Source organism: Myripristis murdjan, chromosome 10 (assembly GCF_902150065.1).
Source record: "Myripristis murdjan chromosome 10, fMyrMur1.1, whole genome shotgun sequence".
Taxonomy (NCBI): domain Eukaryota; kingdom Metazoa; phylum Chordata; class Actinopteri; order Holocentriformes; family Holocentridae; genus Myripristis; species Myripristis murdjan.
The window spans coordinates 20,852,537-20,879,849 of record NC_043989.1 but is presented as its reverse complement, the minus strand read 5'-3'; the positions used below and the strand labels follow the sequence as shown (position 1 = coordinate 20,879,849).

Sequence of the window (27,313 nt, the reverse complement as noted above, 5' to 3'; positions counted from 1 at the left end):
TGTGGAAGCTGCTTATTGATGCCTTATAATCTAAAATAAATGTGTTCATGGTGCTATTATTAATACACTTATATAGTGTTTTTAATACTTTTTAGTGTTAATAAACATTGTGTAAAGTCTTATGATGGCAATATCACCTAGTAACTAACACATATTATAAAGATCTTGATATAAACCATTCCCACTCTGCACAATGAAAAATTACCATTTTTGCACAAGCACTTTGAAAAGAATCGAGTTTGAACCATGTACTCTCATCCTTTTATGACTGCATGAAAAAGATCACACCTAACACAGTTATTGTTTTGAAAAAGTAACTCCAAGTACATTTTAGATGAGCTAGTTTTTATTTTTACTTAAGGAGACTTTTACAGCAGTACTTCTACTTAATTAAAATGTCAGCAAGTTAATAGTACCTCTACTTGAGTAGGAATTTGTGGTACCCTTTCCAACACTGCTCATCCCACTGACAGATTTTTTTTTTTTTTTTTTTTTTTTTTTATAATTATTAATATAGAAGATTTAACCCTGAATATGAGATTAAATGAATTGTTAAGATGGAAATGTCTTGCAGTGTGTGTGTCTGGGCATTTGCAATTTCATAACTAAACAAACTCATAGTTTCAGTAACAAACCTCATAAACAAACCATTGCATTCCTTAACTTCAAAATAAATTAAACTTATTTTTGGTAGTTGTCTGTTCAGTTATTTCCCTGGTAATCTGAGAGTCAAGATCAATAAAGAGAAAGAGATCGATAAAACAAGTCTATCAAATGTCATGTTCTGGTTTTAGGAAACTTGGCTCACTCTTTGCCTTTGGATGCAGATGTGCAGATCTATTTGGCCCTGTGCACAGAGTGTACTCATCACACAAATACAGCGACAGGACACCTTACAGTCAGATATCAATACGTCAGACCACGTTGCCCACTGACTGGACATCAGAGGAGCTGCGCCTGAAGGTGGCGTCCTCGCGCTCTAGGCTGCATCCGCGGGCCATCTGCGAGCCTTTCTGGGACGGACCGATGGAGCAGCGGAAACAGAAGGCATAGAAGAAGGCCACAAGGAGGAGGAAGCAGACCACGCAAAAAATGATGATGATCAGCACTGTATGCACTTGCATATTCTGCTCTTCCCACGGGAGGAGCGTGGTGGTCGGGAGGCCTGATGTCAGCCTGGACGGGTCAGGACCGGGGTCAGGAGTGACTGTCAGTGGGTTCATGGAGGCCATGGAGGGGACGTCCGACATGACAGGAGGAGTTTTGCCCCCTTGCAGTGAGTTGCTGGTCTTCAGTTTCAGCTTTAGGGAGGAAAGCATTATTTGTAATTGGTAACAGTTTGCTATATGCACACATATGGCCATGCACAGCAACAGGATTCTGCAGTAAAACTCGATAAATTCAAGTGGTGTTAAAAGTGAGATATTTGTGTCAACAGGTGAAAAAAGAACAGCATCAAATGAACATAGTGGCTTGTACCATTTGTTTATAAGTTGGTATAATGAGCTGCTGGGCAGTGTTAAGCCATGGTTGCAAAACATGCCTCCCATCTTTCAGTATATAGATACATCACCTACCTCCGTCTCTTCAAAAGCAGCAGCTTAACTTCCTAGCAAGCAGACACGGCCACAGCAAACAGAAATTGTTTTTTTTTTCTTTTCTTTCTTCTTCTTACCAGAAGTTTCTTTATGTAAAGGTGTCCTGTGTCTTTGTGCAGGACTCAGGGGCTTCTTTTGATGAGCAGAGCCAGAGGGAAATAAAAGAAGTGGAGCACAACAGAGGGAAGGCTGGACTAAAGGAGAGAGGTGGCTGGAGGACCACGACAGGCAGGGTTACCATGGTAACCCTTTTTGAGGGGCCATGAGCATGGGAGTGACATCATTTCACACAGGGGAGGGGGGCTTTGAGGCTTGATACACCGGTAACTGATCAGTGACACCTTGAGCTTTTATGTTGATGTTTTCCCACCAGAGGAGCAGGTTTGTAATATAAGCTCTGTTAATACTATCAGCACCCCCACCACCTGTAGCCCATCTGGTTTTAATAGGCTGTGCTTCTGAAGCTAATAGTGACTGTGAAAGGGTAAAAAAAAAAATACATGCAGGATCAAGCCTGGGATTTGGAGCAGCAAACAGAGCTGCTGAAATCGGTGTGTGTCAAATCTCTGATTTGCAAAGAGGAAGCCTGTCAGGCTCTCTAATACTGCCATCTGTTGGCAAGACAGGGAGCACGAAGCACACCGCCGGAAAATATGAACTCCTATCACCAAGAGCCCAGCTCCTGTGCAGTCTAGACTCTCTCCAACAGCCACAGTGATCCTTGGGTACAAGTTGTAATTGGTCTCACACCCCCTGCTGCTCTCCCCACACAGGAGTTTTTGCCTGGGTACAACAAACAGCCTTTAGTATTCTCTCCAAATTTTTAGTCACCATAGAAATTAGTCAATTATTCCACACATACTCCAATTCAATCACTATGGAAACACTTTGCAAGCAAAACCAAAGACCTGTTTTTTTTTTTCCTAAGCACTTATAAACACCAGACGACAAAACACAAAAGTATTCATTAGCATAATTTCATGTAGAAGGAGACGCAGACAATAGCCTGCTAGTGGTTGTGATTTTAGAGTGCTTTCAGATGGTTAATTAGAGCTCCAGACAATAAAAACAAAAGATCCATTAAACCCAACTGCAGCTGAGCGGAGCCAAAATGGCCGAGTGGAACGACTACATCAAGGTCGCTCTCAGGGACAAATAGCTGGAGGATGCAGGCATTATTGGCTTCCAAGGATGTGAGGGTGTATATGTGTGTGTGTGTGTGTGTGTGGCTCAGGGTCTGGCAGCTGTGGCCCCAAGAGAAAACTTTTAGCAGATGAAGCGTGATCCTTGTTTTCAGGCATGGATGGACAAGCACTTTGTGGACTTCAGATCTGAAGGTGAAGAGGGTTTTCCCTGTGGTCCTCGAGGGGCATTTCCGTAAAAAGAATAATCTGTTTTCACTAGGATTTAATCCACGAGAAATTGCTATTGACTTATTATTTTAACATTACATTTCGGTCTTACCAGTTTGAATCCATTTGTTAGTAGGGTTAGGGTTTAGGGTTACATGACATCTTCACACCAACCAATATATTTTCATGTCAGTGTCCCTAAAATCACTTCAGATGGAGTTGTGTCCTGTGTACCTTAATGAAAGTCACCTTTGGGGTCTGCAATATGAAAAAGTTTGAAAACCTCTGCCTGAGACCAACGAGGCGCTGATATTTCTCCTGAGGAAAACCAGGAGCTGATGATGGGGCGATCAACAAGAAGGTGCATGACATGGCCGAGTGCCTCTGTGACAAGGGATTTGTTCCCAGCATCAACAAAGATTTCGAGAAAAGTCTCCCGAAAATTACTCTCTGCATGTCATTTCCTGCACTGTTTAGTCCGCTGTGCCTTGTAGATTTCATATCTTGTTCTGCACCGTGAGCATATCATTGTAAATTCTCTTCTCTTTCTTCCTCCTTCCTTTCAATTAGTGCCTCGCCCTCCCGCTCTACGATGCACGTGCTTGTCAGCTCACTGAAGAAATAAAGCAAGTCGACAGCTGAGCTCAGTGGATCACTTTGTTACTGCTGCTCCCGTCACTCAGGGAGGCATTCACGCATCTATCAATCAATCAGTCAATCAATCAGTATTAGAGTATTAATACATTATTGTTTGTGTATGTGTGTGTGCGTGTGGTTAGAACTTGATAACATTAATCAAACACATGAACCCAAGGACGGATGTTCATTTTGACACGCTCGCAACAAAACAAGATATAGATATAGATATATTAATAGTTATGATGTGCGATGATGCATTTTTTATGTTTTGTTGTCTAAAAAATATTTTCTAAAAATTAATTGTCTAAAAATTCTTACTTTTGACCTGTGGAAAAAAAAAAAGATTTAAATTTGCTTTAAATAACATACCCCACAAACACCAACAAATGCATCTTCACAGGCCAAAGTAGCACATTTTTACGTTTTATTTTAAACATTTTGGTGTTTTTGTCCAGAGGGTTAAATGAAAATGAAAGCCGGCCCCTGGGCTCCTGGGTCCCGGGCTCTGAGACTTTTCTTCAACCTCTGGCACAACAGAAACTGATGGTGATTATTTGGGGTGTGAAAACAAGAAGGCAAGATGGCAGAAATGACTAATTCTTTTATTGTCAAAAATCTCAAGACACTTCAACACAGTACACACATGCTTTGCACTCACACGGGACTGGTTTCTATGTAAGTGCCTAACCCCAACAGCGTGACATGGCTACACACTCAGTTTGGTTCTCTCACCGTGGGTAACATAAGTAAGAAAGCACACAGATTCTCCAGAGGAGGGGTGTTAAGGAAAATAAAAACATACATTTAAATCATAAAATGGTGATTAATTAGTGCCTAATTCATTTGCTGCAGCTAAAGAATTTCATTGAAGTGGCTATGTTTGTAAATGTTCATAAAAATGAAAGAAAACATAAAAACAAACGATCATTCAAATCTGTGAGGGGAGGCAGGATCTTCTCAAATTGAAACATTATAGCTGATCTGAAAACTTTGTGAGATGAAATGTTTTCTTGATCCATCACATAAATATCATCACAGCCAGGTCGTGTAAAAATAGCGGTGATGCCGATTGTCTGTACCACCCTGGTCGACGTGGTCAGAGCGGCTGGTTCATTTCTTCTTATTTACAATGTTGTTACAAATCCAGTTCATCCCATCCTGGTGGAAGAGGTGAGAATAAAACCGTCAAAATCCGTTTTACAGATTTAGGCATTTTGGGGATAAAAAGCTGATCAAACACAAGAAGTCAAAGAGGCTGCTGAGCGGCAGCGCTACAGTTTTTAAGATTGATGTAAATTATCATACCGCTTAATTTTCAGAGCACTTTCTTAATTTCTGTTGAAAGGCCGCATGTCATTTTCAGTGAGCTGACTTATATCTGAGGAGTAGGGGTGTAATGATTCATTCATTGCATGGTTAAGAATTCATCACTCTGATAAAAGAAACAACTTAAAAAATGACTGTGGCTTTGACCTGAATTGATATGAAATGCTTGGAACTGAATTATTCCCAATTGAACTGGACGTTTGACAATGATAATTTTTCTCCATAATGTTTCTTTCTTTTGTTTTAAATGACTGCTGTTTGTAATTACGCTGCCTGATTTTTAAAGATTTCAGAAGAATACACATAGCCTTCAAGTATTGTGCGGATTTATTTAATGTATGCATAATTTTGGCTCAAAGTACTGAATCAAATTGATGACTCAAAACCATGGTTTACAAATTCAAATTGAACTGACTCATTCAAACGACACCTCCAATTTGTTCTTAAATCGAATCCGCAACTAGGGAATCGTGGATCGAATTAAGCTATTATTAAGACAAGCTTTCACACCCTGACTGAGGAGATACTGATGAACCAAAGCTGGAAGTGTGTCTGACCTGAACTCCCTCCCCCGACACGGCTGAGCACGCCTGAATCTGCCACTCCCGGTCCCGGTACGTGTGCAGGTTGAGCCCCTCAGCGATCTCACTGGCCGGTGACGCCGTAGCCAGATCCTGCTTGTTGGCGAAGACAAGCACGGGAACACCTTTTAGGTTCTCCTCATCGATCAGTTCGGACAGCTCCTGCAAAAACACACACATACATACACACAGAGTTTGGTTAATTTTCTAATTTTCTAATTTCATAACCCATATCTGATCTCTGTTCTGGGTGAATTTTTACTTTCAGCTGATTCTTAATGTGAACGTTGTCAGAGATTCAAACTCCATCGGGCTTACCAGTCCAGTCTCCTCAAACCGCTTCTTGTCTGCGCTGTCGATAACATAGATCTGAAAGAGCAAATAAAAAGCAATGGAATCACACTCTTACATGCGGAAATGTGAACAACAGACCCTTTTCACAGCAGCCATTTTGACATGAAATAGCAGGGTAAACATGGGTGTTACTGATGCCATTAAGGTTCTGTTTCATTTGAGTGTTGCAGAGTCTTTCCAGTGAACCAGCATCAACAACACCAGGACCTTGACTCTGTTAGACCTGAATGGAACACAACATTCATTAATGTCATCAGTAACACCCATGTTTACCCTGCTATTCATGTCAAAATGGCCTGTTCATTGAGCAAATTTCTAAAGGTCGCAGTGACTCTTATCATGCTGCTGCTACTGTATACAGCACAACTCAGACACAATTAAAGGCAGAAGATACAGTTGGCACATTAAAAAAAAATCCACAACTCTTATGTGTCAACACCAAGGGACTTTATCAAGATTTAATTACTACCACTTCTTAGTTTGCACATGAAACAATGTGTTGTACTGCAGCGTATCGAGTTGTTGACTACATGTGTTGTCTTGTCAGCTTATGTTTGTGTGGCATATGCTGTGACAATTTTTTTATGTGTTTACTTGTGCTTCTATGTTTTCCTTGCTTTTTATCACATCTATTTAACCGAGGACCCTTTTCCCTCTGGAAGCAATTAAGTGTGAAATGAACTGAAAGGGATCCATGCTTACTCACTCACCAACAGGTCTGTGTTTTCCAGGTACTTTTTCCAGAAGGGCCTGATCTTCCTCTGTCCCCCAATGTCCCACACATTTAGTTTCATGCCGTGAGAGGCCACGCTCTTTATGTTAAAACCCTGCAGGCAAATACAAAGCGGGGGTTAGATATCGCTGCTGCCACGTCAACATTATTGTAGCACCTTTTCAGATCGCACACTCTGAGCCACAGAAATGCGCTATGATACCCTTTACTGTGGCCTCCTTTGTATCGGCGGGAGTGCAACAGGTACTCGAGGTGCTTTTAAGGAAACGGACTATTCTGGTGAGTTGGTCAGTGTGTTAAGCCTCAATCTTTTTTCATAACACAGCTCTTTCTAGCTCAGCCGGGCAAGGTTGTGTAACAACATTATCCTGAAGGCTAGCTGAGGAGCAAATCTGAGGATAAGGCTGGAAGGATCAGCAGCACTGTGTGTTTATGTGTCAGGTTTGATTTAGTTTTGCGGTAACTGTTGCCATCACTACTGCACTGCATCCACTAACCCCGTTGTTTGATGGGATGTCACATTCGCCCAGGACCTAGCATCATGTCTGCTGTATGTCTTGTCTTGTGAGAGTAATGCAAGACTATTAGATAATGATATTAGCAGTTGCATAATCTCATCGGAAGGGGCTGATGAAGAAAAACACATCATTGGGATCTTCTCAGAGACAATGTCTTGTGAGAGTGTATAAATCCAGATGGTCATGTGAGACCATGGTTTATCTCCTAATGAAAGGTTATTTAACATCTAACAGGTTGATCTAACATCCTCACATCATTAACCCTCTTGGTAGGTGCACCTGTAATAGGTGCACCGTAAGGCCAATCATTTAACAGGAACAGAAAGGTCATCCGACTCTTAGACACGCAAGAATCAGCTGGTCTCATTAGCTGAGATAGAATGCCTCTGCCTTTTGCAATACTGGCATATAGCACAGCATATAGCAGCAAGCATTTTAGGAGTCCTTGGTTGATAATAACACTTTTACACATTGTACTTGGTGTATTTTCAATTCCATGATGGACACCAGGTAATAATATAAAAGAAATTTGCAACAGAACTTCATGAAGGGACACATTAAGTAAACTGAAGGGCACAGAAGACATGCCTGCCAATGTGTTTCCTCACTTAATTGTGTTGTAACATTATGTGTGTGTATGCAAGCAGGCACCTCTCCCTGACCTGTGTGGGTGTGATGGTGTTAACGTCTTCCGAGGCGAGACTCTTCAGCAGGGTGGTCTTGCCGGCGTTGTCCAGGCCCAGCAGCACTATCCTTAGCTCCTGCTCTGTGGCCCCTTTCAGTTTCTGAATGACTGAGAGTAAGCCCTGCTTACGAGGAGGAAAAGACACTTGGTATGATGCCATCCACACCGTACACTGATTCCAGCATTCTCAGCATCCTTCCTAACGTGTAGTTGGCTGATGAGCAGGAACTACACACAAAAAAATTTAATCTAATACAGTGGCAGTGGTAATCAGATGAATGGAAATGTACTCCACCTACAGCACATTACGATTGGTTATTTACTACTGGAAACATGGGTGGTCCAAGATGGTAATCACGTTTTTAATGTATTACTAGTGCAATAAACATGTAAAATGTTCCATAATACAAAAAGAAGACCATAAATGGGTCAAATGGGGGGGGCTGATCTTATTTTATATTCTTGGAAACCCAGAGACATGGCACTATTTTTTTAAATTAACAAGTGCCATGCTTCTTTTGTCAGGTGTGGCATGGTGGTGGGATACAACCCGGTGCCCTAACACTGATGAAAAATTGAAAATCACACTGACCTCTCTCCAATTTGAGGTCAGCTTATTGGTTGCTGTTATATACACGTATATTGCGCCTCCTCCTCTGCCCACCCACCACCCACCACCCTCCATTACCCCCTCCCTCTTCCTTTCTAAGAATGAATTTGCTTAATTTAGGAGAGCACTAGAGATTATTAGAGCCCCATTCATATAACAGTGCACTGATTCATGTGATTTGTCTTAAGCAAGCTTGCCCAGATGCACACACTACACCAACACAGGTAAACTTGCAGAGAAAAGGTGCACCTGTACCTTAACACAGAAAAAAACATATTTGATTCTAGATAAGTAGATACAAAGATAATCAGAATAAAGATAATCAATGTAAAAAAGGAATTAGATGTTGCCCTTTATTTGTAAGTGGCAGAGTTGTAAAACTTGAGTTTTAAGATAAGGAATTTAGATAACCCAACCATCACAGCCTGAGAGGAGCCTCTAGATACAATAACACCGTTAAACGCTTCATGGTTGACAGCGTTGGAATGATATCGACCTATGGGCAACTCTCTGAATCAAACAAACAGGTTAATGCTTGGTTCCTTGAGGCTTGTACTCCTGATTGGGTCACTTACCTTTTGAGCTTCTCCCATGATGGCGTGTGTCCTGCGGTTTGGCTTTAAGGCTGCAGCTACATTCTCCAGTGAAGCTCACAGGTATGTGTGGTTATCCAAGTCAGCCAGGAGTCAGGGGACAGAAAGTTTACCTGTGGTCTCCTCCTCCTCCTTCTCTTCCTCCTCAATAAACTTAAGTGGACTAAGTGTATGTGTGCATGTGATAGTAATGTCTACCTGGCCGTCAGTTGCTCCTCACCGCCGTGGAGTTAGCAAGTAGGAAGAGGGGGAGGGTGGATGGGCCCGGGATTAGGAGGCCAGAATTAGCTCTGGTCATCCCTGCATCCACACCCTCCCCCTCTGTCCATCCCTCCATCTCCACTTGGCAGCGGAGCTTTACCTGGATTATCCCTTGGCCACCTGCTATGGAGGAAACCAAAGAAGCAGCCATTTATGGCATACTCATACACATATTACACAGGTTGTACAAAAAAAAAAAAAAAAAATAGTCCAGACATTTTACCATATGGTGGAGGGGTATGGATGCTATTACTGCAGGAAAACATTAGACCTGACACTGTTTGTAGAGAACAGCTTAACACGTGACCTACAGTGGCTTATGTTATGTTGTTATACCAGGGATCTAACTTCTGTGTTGACAAATCAACTCTCAAATCCCATATCCCTCCCTCTCTTGGCTGGAGAGGAGTGGATTGCATATCATCTCATATATCCGTTACACGGCAGCTACTGAAAAGCTGCTCTGTGGGAGTCAGAGTCGTGAGTGTCTGTGTGTTCCTGTGAGAGGAGCATTCACCAGGATTAGTTTTAGCACGCCTGGATTAAAACATTTCTAGGCTCTTTTCCTTAACTGAACAGGCTTTCTCGGCAGTGGGCGTGGCTAGCATGGTTGCTAAGTTACACAATGGATCCATAATGGTCTGGAAATGGCATCTTATATCATGACTCCAGCTGCAACCACACACAAACACATACATACACTTAACTTAATACATACACTACTTAAAAATGCATACTTAAAGGTTTTTAGATTTTATTCTCTATAATAAATACAACATTTGACGTTATTCTACATGCAGCAACAGCAACAACAGCAATCACATATTAACATTTACACAACTGTGAATTATTGTATGAATGTGAAAAAAAATAGTGGTTATTTAGCTATCTGCAGGCATCTGAGTTGGAGCGCTTTGCTGTTCCCTTGCCCTCTGCTCCTTCCTCCTTTTATGTTCAGCTGCATGGAGAGAGAGAGAGAGAGAGAGAGAGAGAGAGAGAGAGAGAGAGAGAGAGAGAGAAATGCCACATTTGATGATGTCCATGAGGGTCCATTCCATGACTGAAATTCAAACCACAGTGCAAAGCTTCTGAAACAAGCACTAGCAGCATGTGAATGTTAAACGCACTTTTGTCATGTATTCATATAAGCATTCATTAAAAATGTATTGCTTGCTAAACAAGGGCATAATGGAAACCCACTGCATATCTTGTGTTGCATTTATAAGAGTAAAGATGCACGTTAAAAGCAAATTCTCAGAGCAAGACAAAAAATTAACTATGAGAATTTACTGAATTATGAATTATGTTCAAAATGGGCTCTCACCCTTCTCTTTTTGCAGCTTCCACTTCATACCCAGCCCCAGAAACAGCATCAGCACCACAGCTGCCACACCACAGATCACCACAATCACCAGAGTGCTGTCTGCATGACAGAACAGACAGACAGACCGTTGCAGAGACAGACAGACACGCAGGCAGACACAGGCTGCTGTAGAGGGTTACTGAGATATGTATTGTTTTTTTTTGTTTGTTTTTTTTTTCAGATCTTTTGTTCTGATTGCACTTTACTCAGGCCTCTAAACTGTGATAAAAATTTAAAACCAGTATAAATTACACAAAACAAAATGTTTCTATTTTGAAGCAGGGGAAAGTCTCACCACCTTTTACAGTGACGGTCTTTGAGGCAGACAGGAAAATGCCACATGTGCTGTTGACAATGCAGTGATAGCGGCCTGCATCATCGGTGAACACCTTGAGTTTCAGCGAGCTCTTATTTTTCCCCTCCAGGGTTTTGTTGTCTTTCCGCCACTCAAACACCGGATTCGGCACGGGCACGCGATCGACACATTGAAAAGTGACCGTATCGCCTTCCTGCAAGTCAACTGTCCTGCTGCTGTTGAGAAACACCTTAAAATCTGATGGACAGAATGAATATTTTAACGGGAGTGACACATCAGACAAAGTATACTCCAGAAGTGTCAGCAACTCAGTGGCACAGTTAATTGTACTGCCATTAAATTTCAGCCTACCTTTTCGGCACCTTTGTAGAGTATCTGCGTCTGCTATAGAGTTTCGTGAATGTGTGAAGGAAGGAGTAGAAGCATAGTCAGCATTTGATTTAGTACAGCGGGGCATGCATGAATCATCCTGTGCATTCAATGTTCATCAGGTCATTTTGAGGGAACAGTGACAGAGAAATGATTTACTAACTTTCGATGCACTGGGTTTCATTAACTGGGCAGGGTTGACAAAAATCTAGGGGAAGAAAATAGAGCAGATAGAGTTTTCTTGCGTATCCTAACACAAAATAACATAAGTGGATGAAATGTTATGGAATATCAGCTGGAACACATGTATTAGTGATAAAATAGAAATATAGCACAGGAGAGGATAGACTTTTATACGCACTAGCTGGAGTAGTCCTTGTCAGATTTTCTCCTGTGCAGTTATATTTCAGACACTGGCGAGGAACACAGTCAGACCAAATCCCAACTACAATTATTAAGTCGAGAGAGTGAGTCGGCGGATGTATTTACAGGAATAACTGATATTAAACACAAACAGGTCTGTAAAAATAAGAATGGTTCCTTACTTATGAGGAGATGACCAAGCAAAGAAAATAGGAGCGTCTCTTTCACTTTCATACTGTTGGACCAAAGATTAGCGGTCATGTTACGTGCCAGATATAGTACACATCAACACATGAACCCACAAACTCATCTCAATGCACAGAAGCGACAAGGTCCAAAAGCATTTCACGAACAGAGTAAGACTAAACATTTCCAACAACCTATAAAGAAAAATCTCTTTAAGAAACAGCAAACAGTCAAACATTTAAACAAATGGTACGTGTCAATTTTGACATTTTAACACCTCATATGTGGTATATCTTAATGTGTGCTTTCTTACCTGCTGTGTGGATGCAGTCTCCTCATACACTGAGCTGATCTGCTTTGCCTGACCTACAGAATGGTCTTTGTACTAGAAAAGGCATGCGACCTGATCATAAACACTGATACCGATGCAAATGAAGCTTATTCCTGGAAGTCCTCAACAGCCACACAAACAACATGGCTGCTATGGTTTCAAGGGTGAGTGATGGCAGCTTGTTGCGGTGCTGCGTAATGCTGCTACAGTTCATGTTGATGTTCATGGGGATAATATAGCGGTGGAAATTATGTAAAGCTCATTCTGACTAAATAGGCCTAATGACACACCACAGAGGGATGGAGGAAAAAAGAGAGAGTGTGTTATGGTGACCACAAGCCTGTTATCAACAAAGCAAACTGGTTTACCCATGCAAACTATGACTGGCTTCTCATGCCCTGCATAATGTTAATAATTTTAGGCAAAACAGCAGTTAATCTATGTTTGCCGACTTACAGATGGGTGACTACTTGAAGGAAAAACCAGCTTAAAGTATTTTAGTAAGGTGTTGGGCCACCACAAGCAGCCAGACCAGCTTCAAAGCTCCTCAGCATAGATTCTGCAGGTTTCTGGGATTCTACTGGAAGGATTTAGCTCCATTCTTCCACAAGATAGTCCCTCATTTGGGCTTTCATGACGGCAGGGGTGCCGCCAGGGAATTTGGGCCCTATGAAAAGAAATCTTATTGGGCCCTTGTATAGCCGGTCAATAGGCAAACCTTTTTATTTCAGGCCTTTCGAGGGCCCCTCCCCCATTGTGGCCCTAGGTAATCAGTCCCACTTTTCCCCCCACTACGACGCCCCTGCATGACGGTGGTGGAAAGCACTGTCTAACATATTGGTCCCATAGGTGTTCAGTTTGGTTGAGATGGGGTGACTGCAAAGGTCAAAGCATACATGATTTTCATCCTTATCAAACCATTCAGTGAGCCCGTGTGCCCTGTGGATGGGGGTGTTGTCATCCTGTGAGAGACGACTTCCATCAGGGCAGAAATGCGGTGGGCATTCCCACAAAGGGAATAAGTGGACCCGAACCATGCAAGGAAACCACCCCCCACAGTGTAACACAGCCAGCAGACCCCCTCACTGTAGGGATCCAGCATTCAGGCCTGTAGCGTCCTCTTGGCGCACTCGCCCACGTATCAAGAATATGACTCATCTCACCACATCGCCTTGTTTCACATCACCGTCAACCTGAAACTATGGTTTTTGCACCACTGGATTCTCAAATGTGCGACTGTCTACATAATGAGGAGTTTATGCTTTGCAGCTCCACTATAATATCCCTCTCTACAGTATCTTTTGGAAAAATGGTGTTGTATCCCTCCAGGACGTTCCAGAGACTTGCAGGATCTTTGATAAGGTGCACGGCAGCTGTTCTGGCAGCTCGTGGTGGCCCGACACCTTATTAAGACACTTTATGGTGGCTTTTCCCTTAATTTGTCACGTCTGTTTCATTTAGCCTCCTAGCCTCACCCAATATGTTTGCACAACGTCCAGTAGAGAGTGCTGCTGGCCCTCTTCAAAAAAAATCCTCCCTCCCTCCCAGTTCAGGTCAGTTTACTAAAGTACCACAAATGCAACCACATAAATCTCAAACAAAGAAATACAATGTCCTCTACTGTAAGCCTTATTTTTAATCTTAACTGGTTTAAAAGTCGCTCGAAATTTAGTGTTTTTGACATACTGCATTTGGGATTTGTAGGCAGGTTTTGACAGGGAATTGCACACGCAGGCCAGTGTTTTATCAAGGATTAAGTTGCCTTTGAAAGTCAGGCTAAATAGTAGACTAAGTCAAGATACATATTCTTTGGAATTCAAGCAAATGCACGACTCTTTCAGCAGGCCTTTTTCACGGGCGCCATTTGACATGAAAACAGCAGGTAAACACAGGTGCTGCTGATGAAATTAATTTAGGCTCTGCTTGTGTTTAACGGAGCAGAGCCTTTCCAGCAGGACCCCGGCTCTGTTCGACCTAAATGGAACAGAAACCTTAATAGCCTCATCGGTAACATGTGTTTGCCCTACTTTTTAATGTCGAAATGGCTACTGTGTGAAAAAGGTGTAACATTAGCCTAACACACCGTTAATTAAGATTCACCTGGTCCACTCCGGTCAGCAGCTTCTGCGCATGTCAGGACGGGGCAAGTGAAATTCGGGGAAACAAAAGGAAACAGCGTTAATTAACTAAAAAAAAAAACAAAAACTTTCCCTTACCCACATTCTCTTCCTCTTGCCTCACACTGTTCATTGTCGCAGTGTCATAGTTTGCCTGGAGATGGTCACTTTCAGCGGCCTTTATTACAGTTTCTCCCGTTTGGCGAAAGGTGCAGCGCTGAGGTGCAGCAGAAAATATGACAAACAATCCACCATTAACACCGGTGTCATGACTGGCGATAAGGTATGACTGTCATTTCCTACACAAACATAACATGTGTCCCTCTAGCAGTGTGTTGGATAAGCTACAGGCTGAATCAGTGTTACATAGCCTATATCTGAACTACAAGTCACTGAGGAAAGTTGAGAGGGATGTTTTTTTAAAATTGGAAGAAGAAAAAAAAAACTGTACAAGCTTGGCAATTAGGAGTAAATTAAAAAATAAATAAAAGATTTACATTGCTGTTCATTATTTTACTTGTGCACTCAAAATGGGCCTAGTTGGTAGCTGCAGTGTTTTAAAGGACAAACAATGTGAGCTGATAATAGCATCCAAATTTGAATTCGGGTAAACTCCCAAAGACACAGCTCACTGGTAGTGAAACTGTCCCCACCTCTGGTTCTTAAAGAGCAGCTTCCTCTTGGAGGCCTGACCTGATGCCTGCTTTGGCTGATTTCTAGGTACGTCTGTTTTCTCCCTCTGATGAAAATGGCTAGTATTCCTCTTTCCATCGGGACGTAGAATGTGCCGTTGGTGTCAAATAATGCTTTTATAGAGACCTTTTGTGTCTTTATATTCTGAGTGGACACATAACAGAAACACCGAAAAAAATGAGACGTCAAGTACCAAACTAGAAGGCTGTCAGACCTCAAAACCTCTGCCAACAAGTCTCTGTTCTTCCTGCAACTCTGGCAACATCTTCCCTATCGCTTAAATGTCAAGCCAAAGTGGTATTTTGATACTGTGAATACTCTTAAGGGTTTGCAATCAGGCCTCTATCTCCACTAGTTTAGTAGTTATGGTTAAAACCATCTTATCATATGATGGAGGGAATCCCAAACCCAGATCTAGCAAGCCAAGAGTGAACATGTTGTCCTCTGTGAATGATGAAGTGTCAGTCTGGACCAGGCAGTAACAAATATGTCACCCAACTTTGAGCTGTTATTATAGTTCCCCTTTGGCCAGTTGGTGAAACTCTGAATGCTGGAATGCAGCATGAGATGCATCATTTCTCCAACTTTTGTCAAAATGTGCCAAGATACTGTGCGTGACACATGGATGTGTGAGCAAATATCATCTTGGATCCTGTGAGCATCATGAGGCAGCAGTGTGCTTACAGCTTTATTGTTTAAAACCCTCTGTGCTGAAGTGCAGGAGCTGCAGAATTGGCGTCTAGTTACTGTCTGTCTTTGGTAGCATTTCTGTTACAGAGTTTGAGAACAGCTGTTCACTCCATCAGGTTACACGACGTGCTACAGAAGCGCAGTGATGTTAGATCAAAAGCACCAAGTGTGTGTGTCTGTCTTGTCTGTGCCCACATCTGAAGGTTTCTCAAGAGGCATGCTGAGAACAGTTTGATCATAGTTACCGTACTTCCTCTTTTGTGGCTCGTTGCTATGGCAAGACTTCCCTTCCAGGCAGGAAGTGACAGGAAGTCCCAAGTGATGAGGTCCTGAGTGTGTGTATGAGAGAGTCTGTATCAGCTTTGGGTGGAGCACTCCTCTGTGACCTCTGCCTGTGTGCACATCGTATAGGACTCCAGCCTTTGAGTCTGGTGCTCAGGCCACCATGGCGAAAAACTGCAATGCCTTAGGGATTTCTGTTGGCCACATGGTGAGTTGGCATCAATCTGACTGCAGCATGTTTGTCTTGTTTCTGCGGCTGCACATTAGATCCAGGAAGAACCTGACATTATGAAGTTAATGTCAGGTTTCACTAGCGCGCACCTACCTGTGCATTTTCTTTTCTATGAAGGATGAAAAGGAGGAGAGTTTGACCTCGTAAGAGCTGACTGAGCAGCGATTTCTTTTGAAACATTGAACTTGTGTTTTGCTCTGCGTTGCTAACCCTGCTGATACTACGGTTGCAACAGTTAATATCCATGTTGGTAACTTTTGTGCCCCCTTCTGTATCTCTGTTGGGAGTACAGTGCAGCGCTTTCTTGTATTTGCTTATATTTTTCTGTCTCCATTCCACCAGATGAAATGCTCAGTGCTGCCAGAACCAATCGAGCTGTGCAGCTACAGTTGGTGCTACTGAAACAGACTGGCCCTGCTTGAGTCAGAAGCGGAAACTGAGCCATGCCTGTTTGCCAATCTGTTGTGTGTAGGCTGAGTTGGCCTCAGTCTTCAGTCTGTGAAACCATAGTGTTTCCTATATTAGTTTGATTCTGCTAAAGGCGTGAACATCTATCTAAAGATGTTCTCATAGTTTTTTTTTTTTTTTTTTTTTTTTTAACTCCTAGTCACCTTCCTCTCTGCATTTTGTGTAGTTAGTAATAATCCTGTATCTAGTGCTGCATCAGATTCTTGCCTTGCATTTGTTTTTGTTTTGCTTCCATGTCTTGTCTCTCCTTCAGAGAATTTGCAGAAAACCTAACACATGCTCCCCTCGGGCGCTGTTGTGTGTTGCAGCGTGAAGGAGAGACAGGAGAGCAGTTTTTAGGTACAGATGAATCATTTGCAGTTTCGCATTGACTGTAGAAAAGTGCGGATGAAGTGACTGATATCACGTTGATGTGCTGCATGTCAAGGTGCTGACATGTTGTGTTTTGAAGCCAGAGTTATGCCAGAAAGAGGTGGAGTCAGAGTAAAACCCACAACTGAACCAAAAGCCAACCCATATTACCTTATATGGTCATAAAGCCCATGTGTAGCCCAGAGCTGCTGCCATTTCCAAAAGCAAAATTATGTTAACATATGTCTTCCTGATGGTACAGTTATTTAAAATATCACTACAAGTGAGGACATTAGGAGATATTAAATAAATTCTTCTGACTATTCCAACTTGTCTAAGAAAAACAAACAAACAAACAAGTATTACCTTTACATTTCTACCCAAATGATGGACCCCTTGGTTCCTTCCACATACTGTGAGGTGAGTGCAGCCTCAATTTATACTGCCAGTTCTGGCCCCTTGGTTTTAGGCTGGACTTTGCTTGTCACATCAGAGGATGCTGGAAAATGAGTCCTGCCTGCACATCTTGTGATCCTGCCTGTATCCCTCAGCAGTGGCTCACTGCTTAGAAACATTGACTGTGGAGCAGAAGTTGTTCATCTCTCCTTAGAGAGAAAAGCCACTTGTCCTCCAGAGGCCTTTTTTATTCAAGAGCGTGATTTTATATATATTTCCTGAGGCTTTAAAATGCACCTTTGGCCTTGAGAAAGTTTACCATGTATTTCACTGCATAGTTTACAACACTAATACCTCTAACCCCGTATCTCTCCAGTCTGCGGGGCTTGTGTGTGCAGAATTTGCAAAATTTAGTTACTATATTTTATGTAGCTGTGAGAAACTGCCGGATGTGGAATCAAAAAGAAGTTTGACAAGGCACGAATTAGGTTTTATTGTGAGCTCTGAAAAATGAATGAGAACAGTCGTCATCAGTGCCACAAGCATTTCCTGTGAGAGCAGCAAGCTTGCCTGATTGCACCACCGTTATACAGGGAGGTGGCAGAAAAAAAGGAAAAAACAACAACATGCAGCTGCTGTTCACATTTCACTTCCTTAATGTTTGCCTGTCCTATGTGCTGTATGTAGCTTCTGTAACTTCTGTGGCATTTGATAACATGATAATTTAGTGATTATTTTTCAAGGATATTCAATAATATTATAACACTTCTGTAATATTTATACTGTGGAACAACTATATGTTTTCTTACTACATCACAGCATGCAGTTTTGATTAATGACAGTTATTGGTCATGTTACTGTGTTATCTGAGCTAATAGGAATAAACTGAATTCCCTGTTCCATTTGTATGCATATATAATTCAAGTCAACAACAAGAAGTCTGTTTTTAAAGTTGATTTGGGGAGTTTACGAACCATAATGTGCGATTTTTATCAATACACTTAGTGCTGTCAAATCTAACGAGGTGTATTTTACCAGCTGCTTTTACAAATTTCAGCTTCTTTTTAGTATTGCTTAACCCTCTCTGTATGTCTCTTTACAGATCCAGGCAGTGTCAGATGGAGGTGAGTGTGAAGAGCTACCAATCCTTTCTACATCTCACATTTCCAAGAACTTGAACAAGTCCAAACATGACACAACAAAGCACTGAATTCATTCTGTGTCTTGGTCATGGTTAGTTTGTGTACTGCTAAACGTTTGCGTGTGTGTATGCTTTTCAGAGTTGAACATGTCGGCGCGGGGCTGTGGAGGTAGCAGCTGCAGCCTGCCAGGGTCTCAGGGCGGAGAGGCTGGCCAGGCTAACAGCGTGCTGAGCTGGGCCGTCTCCTTTGAGAAGCTGCTGGAGGACTCCGTCGGAGTTGCCTACTTCACGGTGAGATGCACAAACACTGTCTGTGTCATGCCCTCAGCACTGTATGACGACTTCCTAAATAATTCAGGTGCTGATTTTTATCTTAGTTTTTGCACCCCCTCTCGTTAGGTGTCAAAACCTTTTTCCTGAAGTGTGTTTGTGGTGTCTTTGTGGTGTTTTTTTTTTTTTTCTGCACAGGCCTTTCTCAGGTCTGAAGTCAGTGCAGAGAACATTTTATTCTGGCAGGCTTGCGAGAAGTTCCAGAAGATTCCAGTCGACCATTTAGATGAGGTATGGTGGCATTTTCCCCTCCCTGCTGAGAGTATGTGCCTGCTAGGTGTGTGACACATTTCTTACTTGTAATTCATGATGCATTCTGCTGTTGGCTGTGCATTCCCCCCAAATATGCTTCCTCTTCAGTCCCTCAGGGATTTGTGAAAACTCCACTAGCAGGTGGTTGACAAGCAGTTCAATGTTCACACTGAACGCTGCTTGTTTGTTGGGTCACATCACTCTGACTAATTGTGGGTGTTGGAGGGGCTCCAGTTGCATCGGTGTAGTGGCTTCATAGCTTTTAACAGTCAAATCATGTTTTTTTTTTCTTTTTTTTTTTCGAATTTTGTATTGCATTCCATAACTTTACATTGTTCTGATAAGATAGCTAACTGTCTATAAGATGGCATTAATTGAAAACCAACAAAAAAAACACACTCAAACTTACTACAATGTTAACATTTAACTGGATCCAAGGAATATTTTTTGTAGATTTTTTTTTTTTTTTTTTTTTTTTTTTTTACAATACTGTTTTCTTTCAAATAAAAGTTGTAGAGAACTGTGAAGTTTTGAGTGGCTGTAGTCAACTTGTGCATTTTGAACTTGCCATTTGAGACTATTCATGAAATTAATTTGCAGTGAAAGGGAAACTCAGAAACCCGGAAAGCTGCTGACTGCCAACAGTCATGAAAAGTTTAGTTGTGGCTAACCCTAACCCAGTTTTCCTCCTCGGCCAACAAACTTGTTGACTATTTATACATCACTGACTGAGGTTTGCTGGGTGCTCACCTCTGTTGAAAATGAATGGGCTTCCTGTGACTTGGTGATTGTTACTTGCAGTTGTAAACTCATGGTAAGGCTTATTGGTTTGATTCCTGACACAGGCTGTGCCCAGTATTGGCCAATACACATGAGCAAAAGCAACATATAGCTGTATAGATGGGCATTGGCTTAAGAAAAAAAGAGTGATCATGCATTTTACAGGCCTCTGGATGACCCTGTTGTTATTATTTGTAGCTCAAGGAAGAGGCTCGCTCCATTTATAAGAACTACCTGGCTGACAGCGCCCCCTACTCAGTCAACATTGATGACACAGCTAAAACAGAGGAGAAGGACCTGGCACAGCCAACACCTGATATGTTCAACAAGGCCCAGACTCAGGTCTACTTGTAGTCTATAGAAACACACACACACAAAAAAAAACACTCAATATTGCTGGTCTTGTCACTGACTGTGTCACACTTCTTTGTTCCAGATATTTAAGCTGATGAAGATGGACAGCTACAGGCGCTTTGTACGCTCTCCTCTCTACCAAAAATGCTCCTTGGCTAGTGTAGAGGGCAAAAATCTACCCCGTCTCTCTTGTGAGCCGGCCCGCATGGGATCCTGGGAGGATGTGGCCAACAGAAGCCCCACCCTTTCTGACAGCAAGAAGGTAAATCAACAGGGGGGAAATGCACAACATAACAGTAGGACAGGAAGAAGTGAGAGAGACGGAAAGATAATGGGAGTAAAAGAAGGATGGAGGAATGGACTGATACATTGCCCTTGATTCTCTTTTGCAGTGTTAACCAAACCAGGACAGTTTATAAAGTCACCATTTGTTTGTAAATAAAGGAGGAAATGATTTGTTTGTTGAAGTATCCAGTGATGTGTCATTATTTTCTTGACTAGAACAAGAAGTCAGATTCTAATAGCAGTCCAGGTGGGAAGAGCAACACTGCAAAGCAACGACAGAAAAGAGGATCCTGGGGAGGTAGAGTCTGTGGAATGCCACCTCTGCTGAACTTGTCCTATGCCTCTGAATCAGTATAAATGCGTTGTTTTACATTTTCCTCTTACTCTTGTCCTGCTATCCTCTCCATCTGTAGCAGTAGATATGTCCCACACTGATATCACAGTGTCCCGGAAAGAGTCCCACATGTCAGTGAAGTCAACTAGCAGCGTGGAGCTGGGCTCCCTCTACAGGCAGATAGAGGTCAGTGCACATGGCAAGGGCCTGAGCAGCTGGAGCTGCCTTTCTGTAATTGAATGATGATTTAATGGTTCTTAATTAGGAGGCGGGCGTGATAATTACACCTCTTCGGTATGTAGTCTACCATGTGATAAGTTTTGCGGCTTAGAGGGAATTCTACCATAAATAGGTTTACTCTGGAAATTTTTGAGTAGTATCTCTACTCTCTCTTCCATCTCTGATTTAGAATGGTCGTTCTAGTCCTCGCTCCCCCGAGCAAGGCGGTGGCTGTGGGAGTCGCCTAGGGGTGGAGGGGGGTTACTGCTGTATGTACTTACCTGACGGCAGTGCCTCCCTGGCCCCGACACGGCCCGGCATGCCCATCAGGGATATGCTGGCTGGCCTCTGTGAGAAGAGAGCTTTCCCGCTAAAAGATGTCATCATCTACCTTCACGGCAAGGACAAGGTAAGTGTTCAGCCGCGCCGTCTCATACATCAGCCTCAGGCCTTGAGAACCTAAGGGGAAAAGGAGCTTTAAATCAAGAGGTTATTTAAAAATGCCTACTGTGCCAAACTGCAAATTTGTATCATAATAGATGGTACGATGGAGATGACTCCCCCAGTCTAACACATCCTCTCAACCCCACATTCCTTTATTGCTCTCTTATCTCACACCTCTTCCTTTTTATTTCAGCTACCTGCTAAAGTTATGTTTTATGTTCAGATGTTTCACAATGACTATGATCTCTCATTGTATGATACATTGTGCTCTCCCCACAGCAACCCTTATCGCTGGACCAGGACTGCTCCGTACTGAGAGACCAGCAGGTCTCCTTAGAGCTTAGGGTGACGTTTGCGTGAGTCAGCCGTGGCACTTCCCTCCATTTCTTCTCTCTCTTTCTCACACTAGCAGGCATTCACACCCCACCACTACAGCATGCCACTTGTCACCACACTAGGGGGAACTCCTTGTGTTAAAAGATGACTTTCTGGACAGAATCATCATTTCAGTCATCACTGTCCTTTGGTTAGGATTTGAATTGCCAATTTTAACCAGTTTTGTCTAAGAACTGATTCTCTGGCTGATACATTTTTCTTATATGTAGACTTTAATTGTGCTATACTGGTTTTCCTGCTGAGTGTGACAAGGTTTTAGTATTCCTTGCGGCTATGTGAAGGAGTGCACTGAAGTGCATCTGTGTGTTTCAGCTTGGAGGTTGTCTTCACTGGTAAGACAGTGGGGATCATGGTGAAGTCCAGTAAGACGCTGCAGGATGCCCTCTCTGCAGTGCTGCAGAAACACCACCTCAAACCGCAGGACGCCCTGGTTACCATGGTGAGCGCTGGTCATTTGTGTGTGAGTGAGACGATATGTAATGGATTTTGTGTGTGTGTGTGTGTGTGTGTGTGTGTGTGTATGTGTGTGTGTGTGGCAGCATCTGTCTAGTCGCAATCTTGCATGCCTTTTTTCCCCCCTGTGGTTTCAGGTTGGGAGTGATGAGGCCCTGAACATGAGCGCCAATGTTTTCCGTCTGGCCAATAAGAAGTTAAAGCTTGACAAAGCTAAAGGTGAATATACTTGACCCTTGAGAATGTTGTGTATCTTTGTGAGACACAGGAATCAATTGTATTTTGTAGTGTTACAATATTAAATTTTGCTGCATTGTACCTTTTTTAAAATCATTTTTGTGGGCAGCAATTGATCTAAAGTTCAGTGAGGTTGTGCTCCCAAAAAGAGGGCCCAGGATTGGTCCTACATGCTTCCTTGAACAAGATCTGCTGCTGCACCAATGTATGAATCTTCACCAAGCAATGGTCAAAAATGATTTATTCTTGGGTGATGAATAAGCTACACTGTATGGACAACAGTTTTGGACCACCTCCACATCACACCTACAGGAACTTTTATGACATCCAATTCTAAATAGGCATTAATATGGAGTTGGTCCCCCTCTGCAGCTTTTGCCCATTCATCCAGAAGAGCATTTGTGAGCTCAGATACTGATGTTGGACCAGAGGGCCTGGCTCACAACCTCCATTCTAGTTTGTCCCAACGGTGTTGGATGGGGTTGAGGTCAGGGCTCTGTGTGGGCCAGTCAAGTTCTTCCGCACCAAATTCACCCAGCCATTTCTTTATGGAGCTGCTTTGTGCACTGGGGCTCAATCATGCTGGAACAGAAAAGTGCCTTCCCTAAACTGTTTTCACAAAGTTGGAAGCAGAGAATTGTCCAAAATCTCTTGTTGAGCTGAAGCATTAAGATTTCCCTTCACTGGAACTAAGGGGCCGAGGCCAACCCCATAAAAACAAGCCCATAGCGTTATCCCTCCTCCACCAAACTTTACAGTCTGCACAAAGCAGTCAGACAGGGAACGTTCTCCTGGCATTCACCAAACCCAGACTTGTCCATCAGACGGCCAGATAGAGAAGTGTGCTTCCTCACTCCACAGAATATGTTTCCGCTGCTCCAGAGTCCAGTGGCAGTGTGCTTTACACCGCTCCATCTAACGCTTGGTGTTGTGCTTGATGATGTACGGCTTGCATGTGGATGCTCGGCCATAGAAACCCATGCCATGAAGCTCCTGGCGCACAGTTTTTGTGCTGATGTTAATGCCAGAGGAGGTTTGGAGCTCTGCGGTTACTGAGTCAGCAGACCGATGGCCACTTTTATGCACTATGTGCCTCAGCACTGCATAATGCTGAGCTGTATAGTGGTGGGGTTGGTGGCTGAGTTGCTGTGGTTCCTAAGCGTTTCCTCTTTGCAATAATACCGCTTACAGCTGATCGTGGGATATCTAGGAGGGAATAAATTTCACAAACTGAATTGTTGCAACAGTGGCTTCCTATTACATTGCTATTACAGTACCAGACTCAAATTCAGTGAGCTCTTTAGAATGAGCCATTCTTTCACAAATTATTGTAAAGGCAGACTGCATGGCTAGGTGCTTGATTTTATACCTGTTGCAATGGGACCGAATGAAACACCTGAATTCAATGATTAAGATGTGTGTCCCAATACTTTTGTCCATATAGTGTATATGACACCAATGAAATCAAATAAAGGCACATACAAGCCTACTGTCATGTCTTAGGTGTTACATAGAGATTGCGTTGTGAGCATTATGTCATAGTGTAGAATAGTGTAGAATACAATTGTAAGGGTATGTTATGCATTGTGTATTGTCATCTGGATGCTGCCTTGAATCTTGTCTCCTTTTGGGATTGCAGCTTGACACCTCTTGCCCTTTGCCTCACTGAATTTTTTTCCATGGGTCCCAGGGAATGTTGCTGCATTTCTTGGCTCTCACTCACATTCAGATAGCAGTAAAGAGTCTTTCTTTTCACTGTCCACTTTAGTGGCCTCGTTTCTCTTTGTTGCTGTGCGTGTATTTTACTTTCTCTACCCTGGTCTCTTTCTCTCGCTTGCTCTCCTCTTCCTTTTCTGTGGGGTCTTGATGTCTGAGTCCATTTGGCTTGTTGAGTGCTGTGTCACTTTGAGTTCATTCACCTCTTCTCCCCACTGCTGAGAGACCAGGCCCAACTTCACTTTGGATCAGTGCTCTCTGCCTCAGCTCTACTCACTCCATTTAGAGAGAGAGAAGTAGATTGGATTAGAGTAGCTATATCTCAAGAGGACCAGTTTAATTCTCGTCAAGGATGTTATCTGTCAGACTTCAGTGTTTAGCATAATGGAGCACTTAAATTTTGTAACACCATCATCAGACCTCTGCCCGTTGTGTTAACAGAAAAAACTTTGCCTGCTGAGCACAAGTAATTATCTATTCATAGTGGACATATTCTGCCCTGCAGTATAAACTGATGCATATCTTTGTTTGGTGAGTAGGAAAAGACCAGAACAGCAGCTCCAGACCCGGTGGCCATGCTCTAGCCACACAGGTGAGGCTTTGCTCACAAACTGCTTAACATGCCTTATTGTAAGACTATACAGTGAATTGGGCAACAGTGTTAGTGCCAACATTAAAGAAACTTTACTTTGGAGTGCTGAGTATTTGCCAAGCATGAAAGTCTGAATACTTTTTTTGCAGTTGTGCATTTTGAGATTTGATTGGTTGGATTATTTGTAGAGCAAAAATAATGTAGTTTCCAGAATATCTCAGTTGACAACATGAACAAATTAAAACCTGCTGTTTGTAGTTTGCTCTGTATTCACTGTGCTAAATGTACATATAGCTATGTTTACCTCACTGCTTTCTAAGCACTTGAGAAAATATTTTCAACACTTGAAAAGAAAAAGAGCATGAGTTATGGTTATGATTTTCTCAGTGTGAATGTAATGGAGGTTATTCTTTGATGCGTAACTTTATTGGGCGTTTTGAAGGCCAATGATTCCTTGCTTCAGAAGCGACCTGAGGCATTTTTCCCTGTAATGATAATACTGTGGTGCCAATACTGTGGTTGGTAAAAACTGCAATCCTACCTAGAATATTGAGGCTGTATTTCTATGTGACTGGTCATCTGCCTCGGTTCCAGGGGCGAGCTGCAGGTCCAGGTGGTGTGGATCCCCGGTCATCGCCCCTAATGGAGAGAGCCAAGACTCAGCCCAAGCCCAGTAAGAACCACGACATGGATGGTAGGACACTGCCAGCAGTATACAGCCAGGACAGGGTGGATCTACATTCCTTGAACGTGTTCAGACTAGTTGCAATAGTAGCCAGATTTTCTAGATCTATTTCCAGTCACTGTGACTTAATCTCAAGGTCATAGTGCTTTTTTTTTTTGTAACCTTGCTTTGATGCTGCATGCTTATCATTTGTAGACGTTTACAATGTTACTTACCTACCCAGACGAAAGGAAGAAAATAAGCTGCCCTTTAGTAGACTAAACAGCAGTTATTTGAAGGGAAAGTTGGGATTTATTGACACAAAGTGGTATGAATTACTAGCTGCTGGTGGTATTGTATGGTCATTATCTCCAGAGGTGACCCAGTGGTCAGAGTTGTGGCTAATTGTGTGAACATGAACGAAGCTAAATGAATAGCAATAAACGGGGTCAGCAGTAATGGGTAACATTTTAAGTCAAAAAAAGGAGAAAAAAATGCTACAAATGTTGAAACCATCAGCAAGTGCAGCATCAACAATCTGCTCCAGTGCTTGTGGCACAAATTTGACTAATACTATATCTTGACCCTTTTAGCTAATTGAACAGTGCCACTTTATCTAATGACGGTGATAAGCATTGGAATACATTATGATTGATGCACTTTGTTGTGGATAGGTTAAACATTTTTAGTATGTTTTTTGTGGCTTAAAATGTTGGTCATTAGCTGTTGACTTCTCTTCATTTGACTACATGCACCACTAGCCACCACTCTAATCATGGGCACTGGCAGTGGAGATAACATCCATGCAGTAATATCACCGTAACCACTAAGTCATACCACCTTGTGTTAATAATTCCGAACTATCCCTTTAAATGTCTGAGGTAACTAAAAAAGCACAACAGAATTTATTTGAATATATCAATACAAAAAAATGACATGTTTCTCTCTCTGTCTGTGTCAGGGTTACTGGATATGCTGTCCAAGGCTCAGTGCTGCAGGGTTGAGGACCAGCGAGGTCTTCTGACGAAAGAGCAGCTGGAGTTGCCCCAGTTCCTCCAGCTGCCCTCAGACCAGGGGCAGGACACAGAGGGAGGAGAGCCTCCTTCCACTGACTCTTGCCCAACGAACAGCAAAGAGGAATCAGAGGCCCAAACCTTGTCTAGTTCCAGTTCAGGTGACGGAGAAAAGGAAATCTCAAACTCCTCTGGCTCTGAACCTAAAGACTTGAAGGAAACAACAGTTTAATAGCACTGTTAGTGTGTTTGGGGGGGCGGGAAAGTGGACTGGTACATTGGATGTCTGTGTCATGAGGCTATGTGCGGGCAGAGTTACGCACCTAAGTAAAGACATAATTTAAAAAAAAAACAAAAAAAAAAACCTACAGCACCGTGATGCCAGTCATGCGAGTAGACCAGAACTAATTGTTAGTTGAAGAGGAAACTGGTCAAGCACTTTTTCTTTTTAAGATTGTTTATGAATAAGCTCTGACTCAGAATGAATTGCTGCCTTCTCTGGCACTAATAATGAGCCCGGAAAGGAAAGAAAAATGCAAGGGGGTTGGGAGAGAAAAATCATGGCAAGCATTTAAAATGTTATTTTCAAAACACTACACATCCACTATGGAAAAAAAAATGTTTATTGATGTGTATTGTTCATTGTTTCAAAATTGTGATTTTATTGGCATTACTGTAGCTGTTTTATAGTGATTG

At 42.5% G+C, this 27,313-nt stretch overlaps 3 protein-coding genes across 6 annotated transcripts; 1 reads left to right on the top strand and 2 right to left on the bottom strand.

Moving 5' to 3' along the window:
* Positions 1 to 4,170: 4,170 nt before the first annotated feature.
* Positions 4,171 to 9,242, bottom strand: arl3l1 (ADP ribosylation factor like GTPase 3, like 1). 2 transcript variants are annotated; one of them, XM_030062341.1, is made up of 6 exons: positions 8,972 to 9,242; positions 7,764 to 7,910; positions 6,561 to 6,677; positions 5,815 to 5,865; positions 5,473 to 5,658; positions 4,171 to 4,747 (listed from the first exon to the last, which is right to left on the bottom strand). In XM_030062341.1, exons 1-6 carry the CDS (start codon positions 8,987 to 8,989, stop codon positions 4,700 to 4,702), a joined length of 567 nt encoding a protein of 188 aa, XP_029918201.1. In that variant the 5' UTR covers positions 8,990 to 9,242; the 3' UTR covers positions 4,171 to 4,699. The 2 variants fall into 2 exon arrangements, with proteins under 2 accessions (XP_029918201.1, XP_029918202.1); XM_030062342.1 differs by having other exon boundaries at positions 7,764 to 7,907; positions 8,972 to 9,241.
* Positions 9,243 to 9,975: 733 nt separating this feature from the next.
* Positions 9,976 to 14,297, bottom strand: LOC115366867 (uncharacterized). Its single transcript, XM_030062521.1, has 9 exons — positions 14,279 to 14,297; positions 12,161 to 12,213; positions 11,844 to 11,896; positions 11,660 to 11,743; positions 11,462 to 11,506; positions 11,281 to 11,313; positions 10,912 to 11,166; positions 10,575 to 10,673; positions 9,976 to 10,208 (listed from the first exon to the last, which is right to left on the bottom strand). The coding sequence occupies exons 2-9, from the start codon at positions 12,184 to 12,186 to the stop codon at positions 10,132 to 10,134; spliced, it is 672 nt and encodes a 223-aa protein (XP_029918381.1). The 5' UTR covers positions 12,187 to 12,213; positions 14,279 to 14,297; the 3' UTR covers positions 9,976 to 10,131.
* rgs14b (regulator of G protein signaling 14b) lies at positions 14,117 to 27,044 on the top strand. 3 transcript variants are annotated; one of them, XM_030062519.1, is made up of 15 exons: positions 14,117 to 14,578; positions 18,510 to 18,531; positions 18,688 to 18,839; positions 19,017 to 19,109; positions 20,109 to 20,252; positions 20,347 to 20,526; positions 20,766 to 20,847; positions 20,966 to 21,069; positions 21,293 to 21,511; positions 21,826 to 21,902; positions 22,255 to 22,381; positions 22,533 to 22,614; positions 24,888 to 24,940; positions 25,535 to 25,634; positions 26,566 to 27,044. In XM_030062519.1, exons 1-15 carry the CDS (start codon positions 14,456 to 14,458, stop codon positions 26,847 to 26,849), a joined length of 1,842 nt encoding a protein of 613 aa, XP_029918379.1. In that variant the 5' UTR covers positions 14,117 to 14,455; the 3' UTR covers positions 26,850 to 27,044. The 3 variants fall into 3 exon arrangements, with proteins under 3 accessions (XP_029918379.1, XP_029918380.1, XP_029918377.1); XM_030062520.1 differs by having other exon boundaries at positions 14,118 to 14,578; positions 20,963 to 21,069; positions 25,535 to 25,613; XM_030062517.1 differs by having other exon boundaries at positions 14,118 to 14,578; positions 20,963 to 21,069.
* Positions 27,045 to 27,313: the final 269 nt, after the last annotated feature.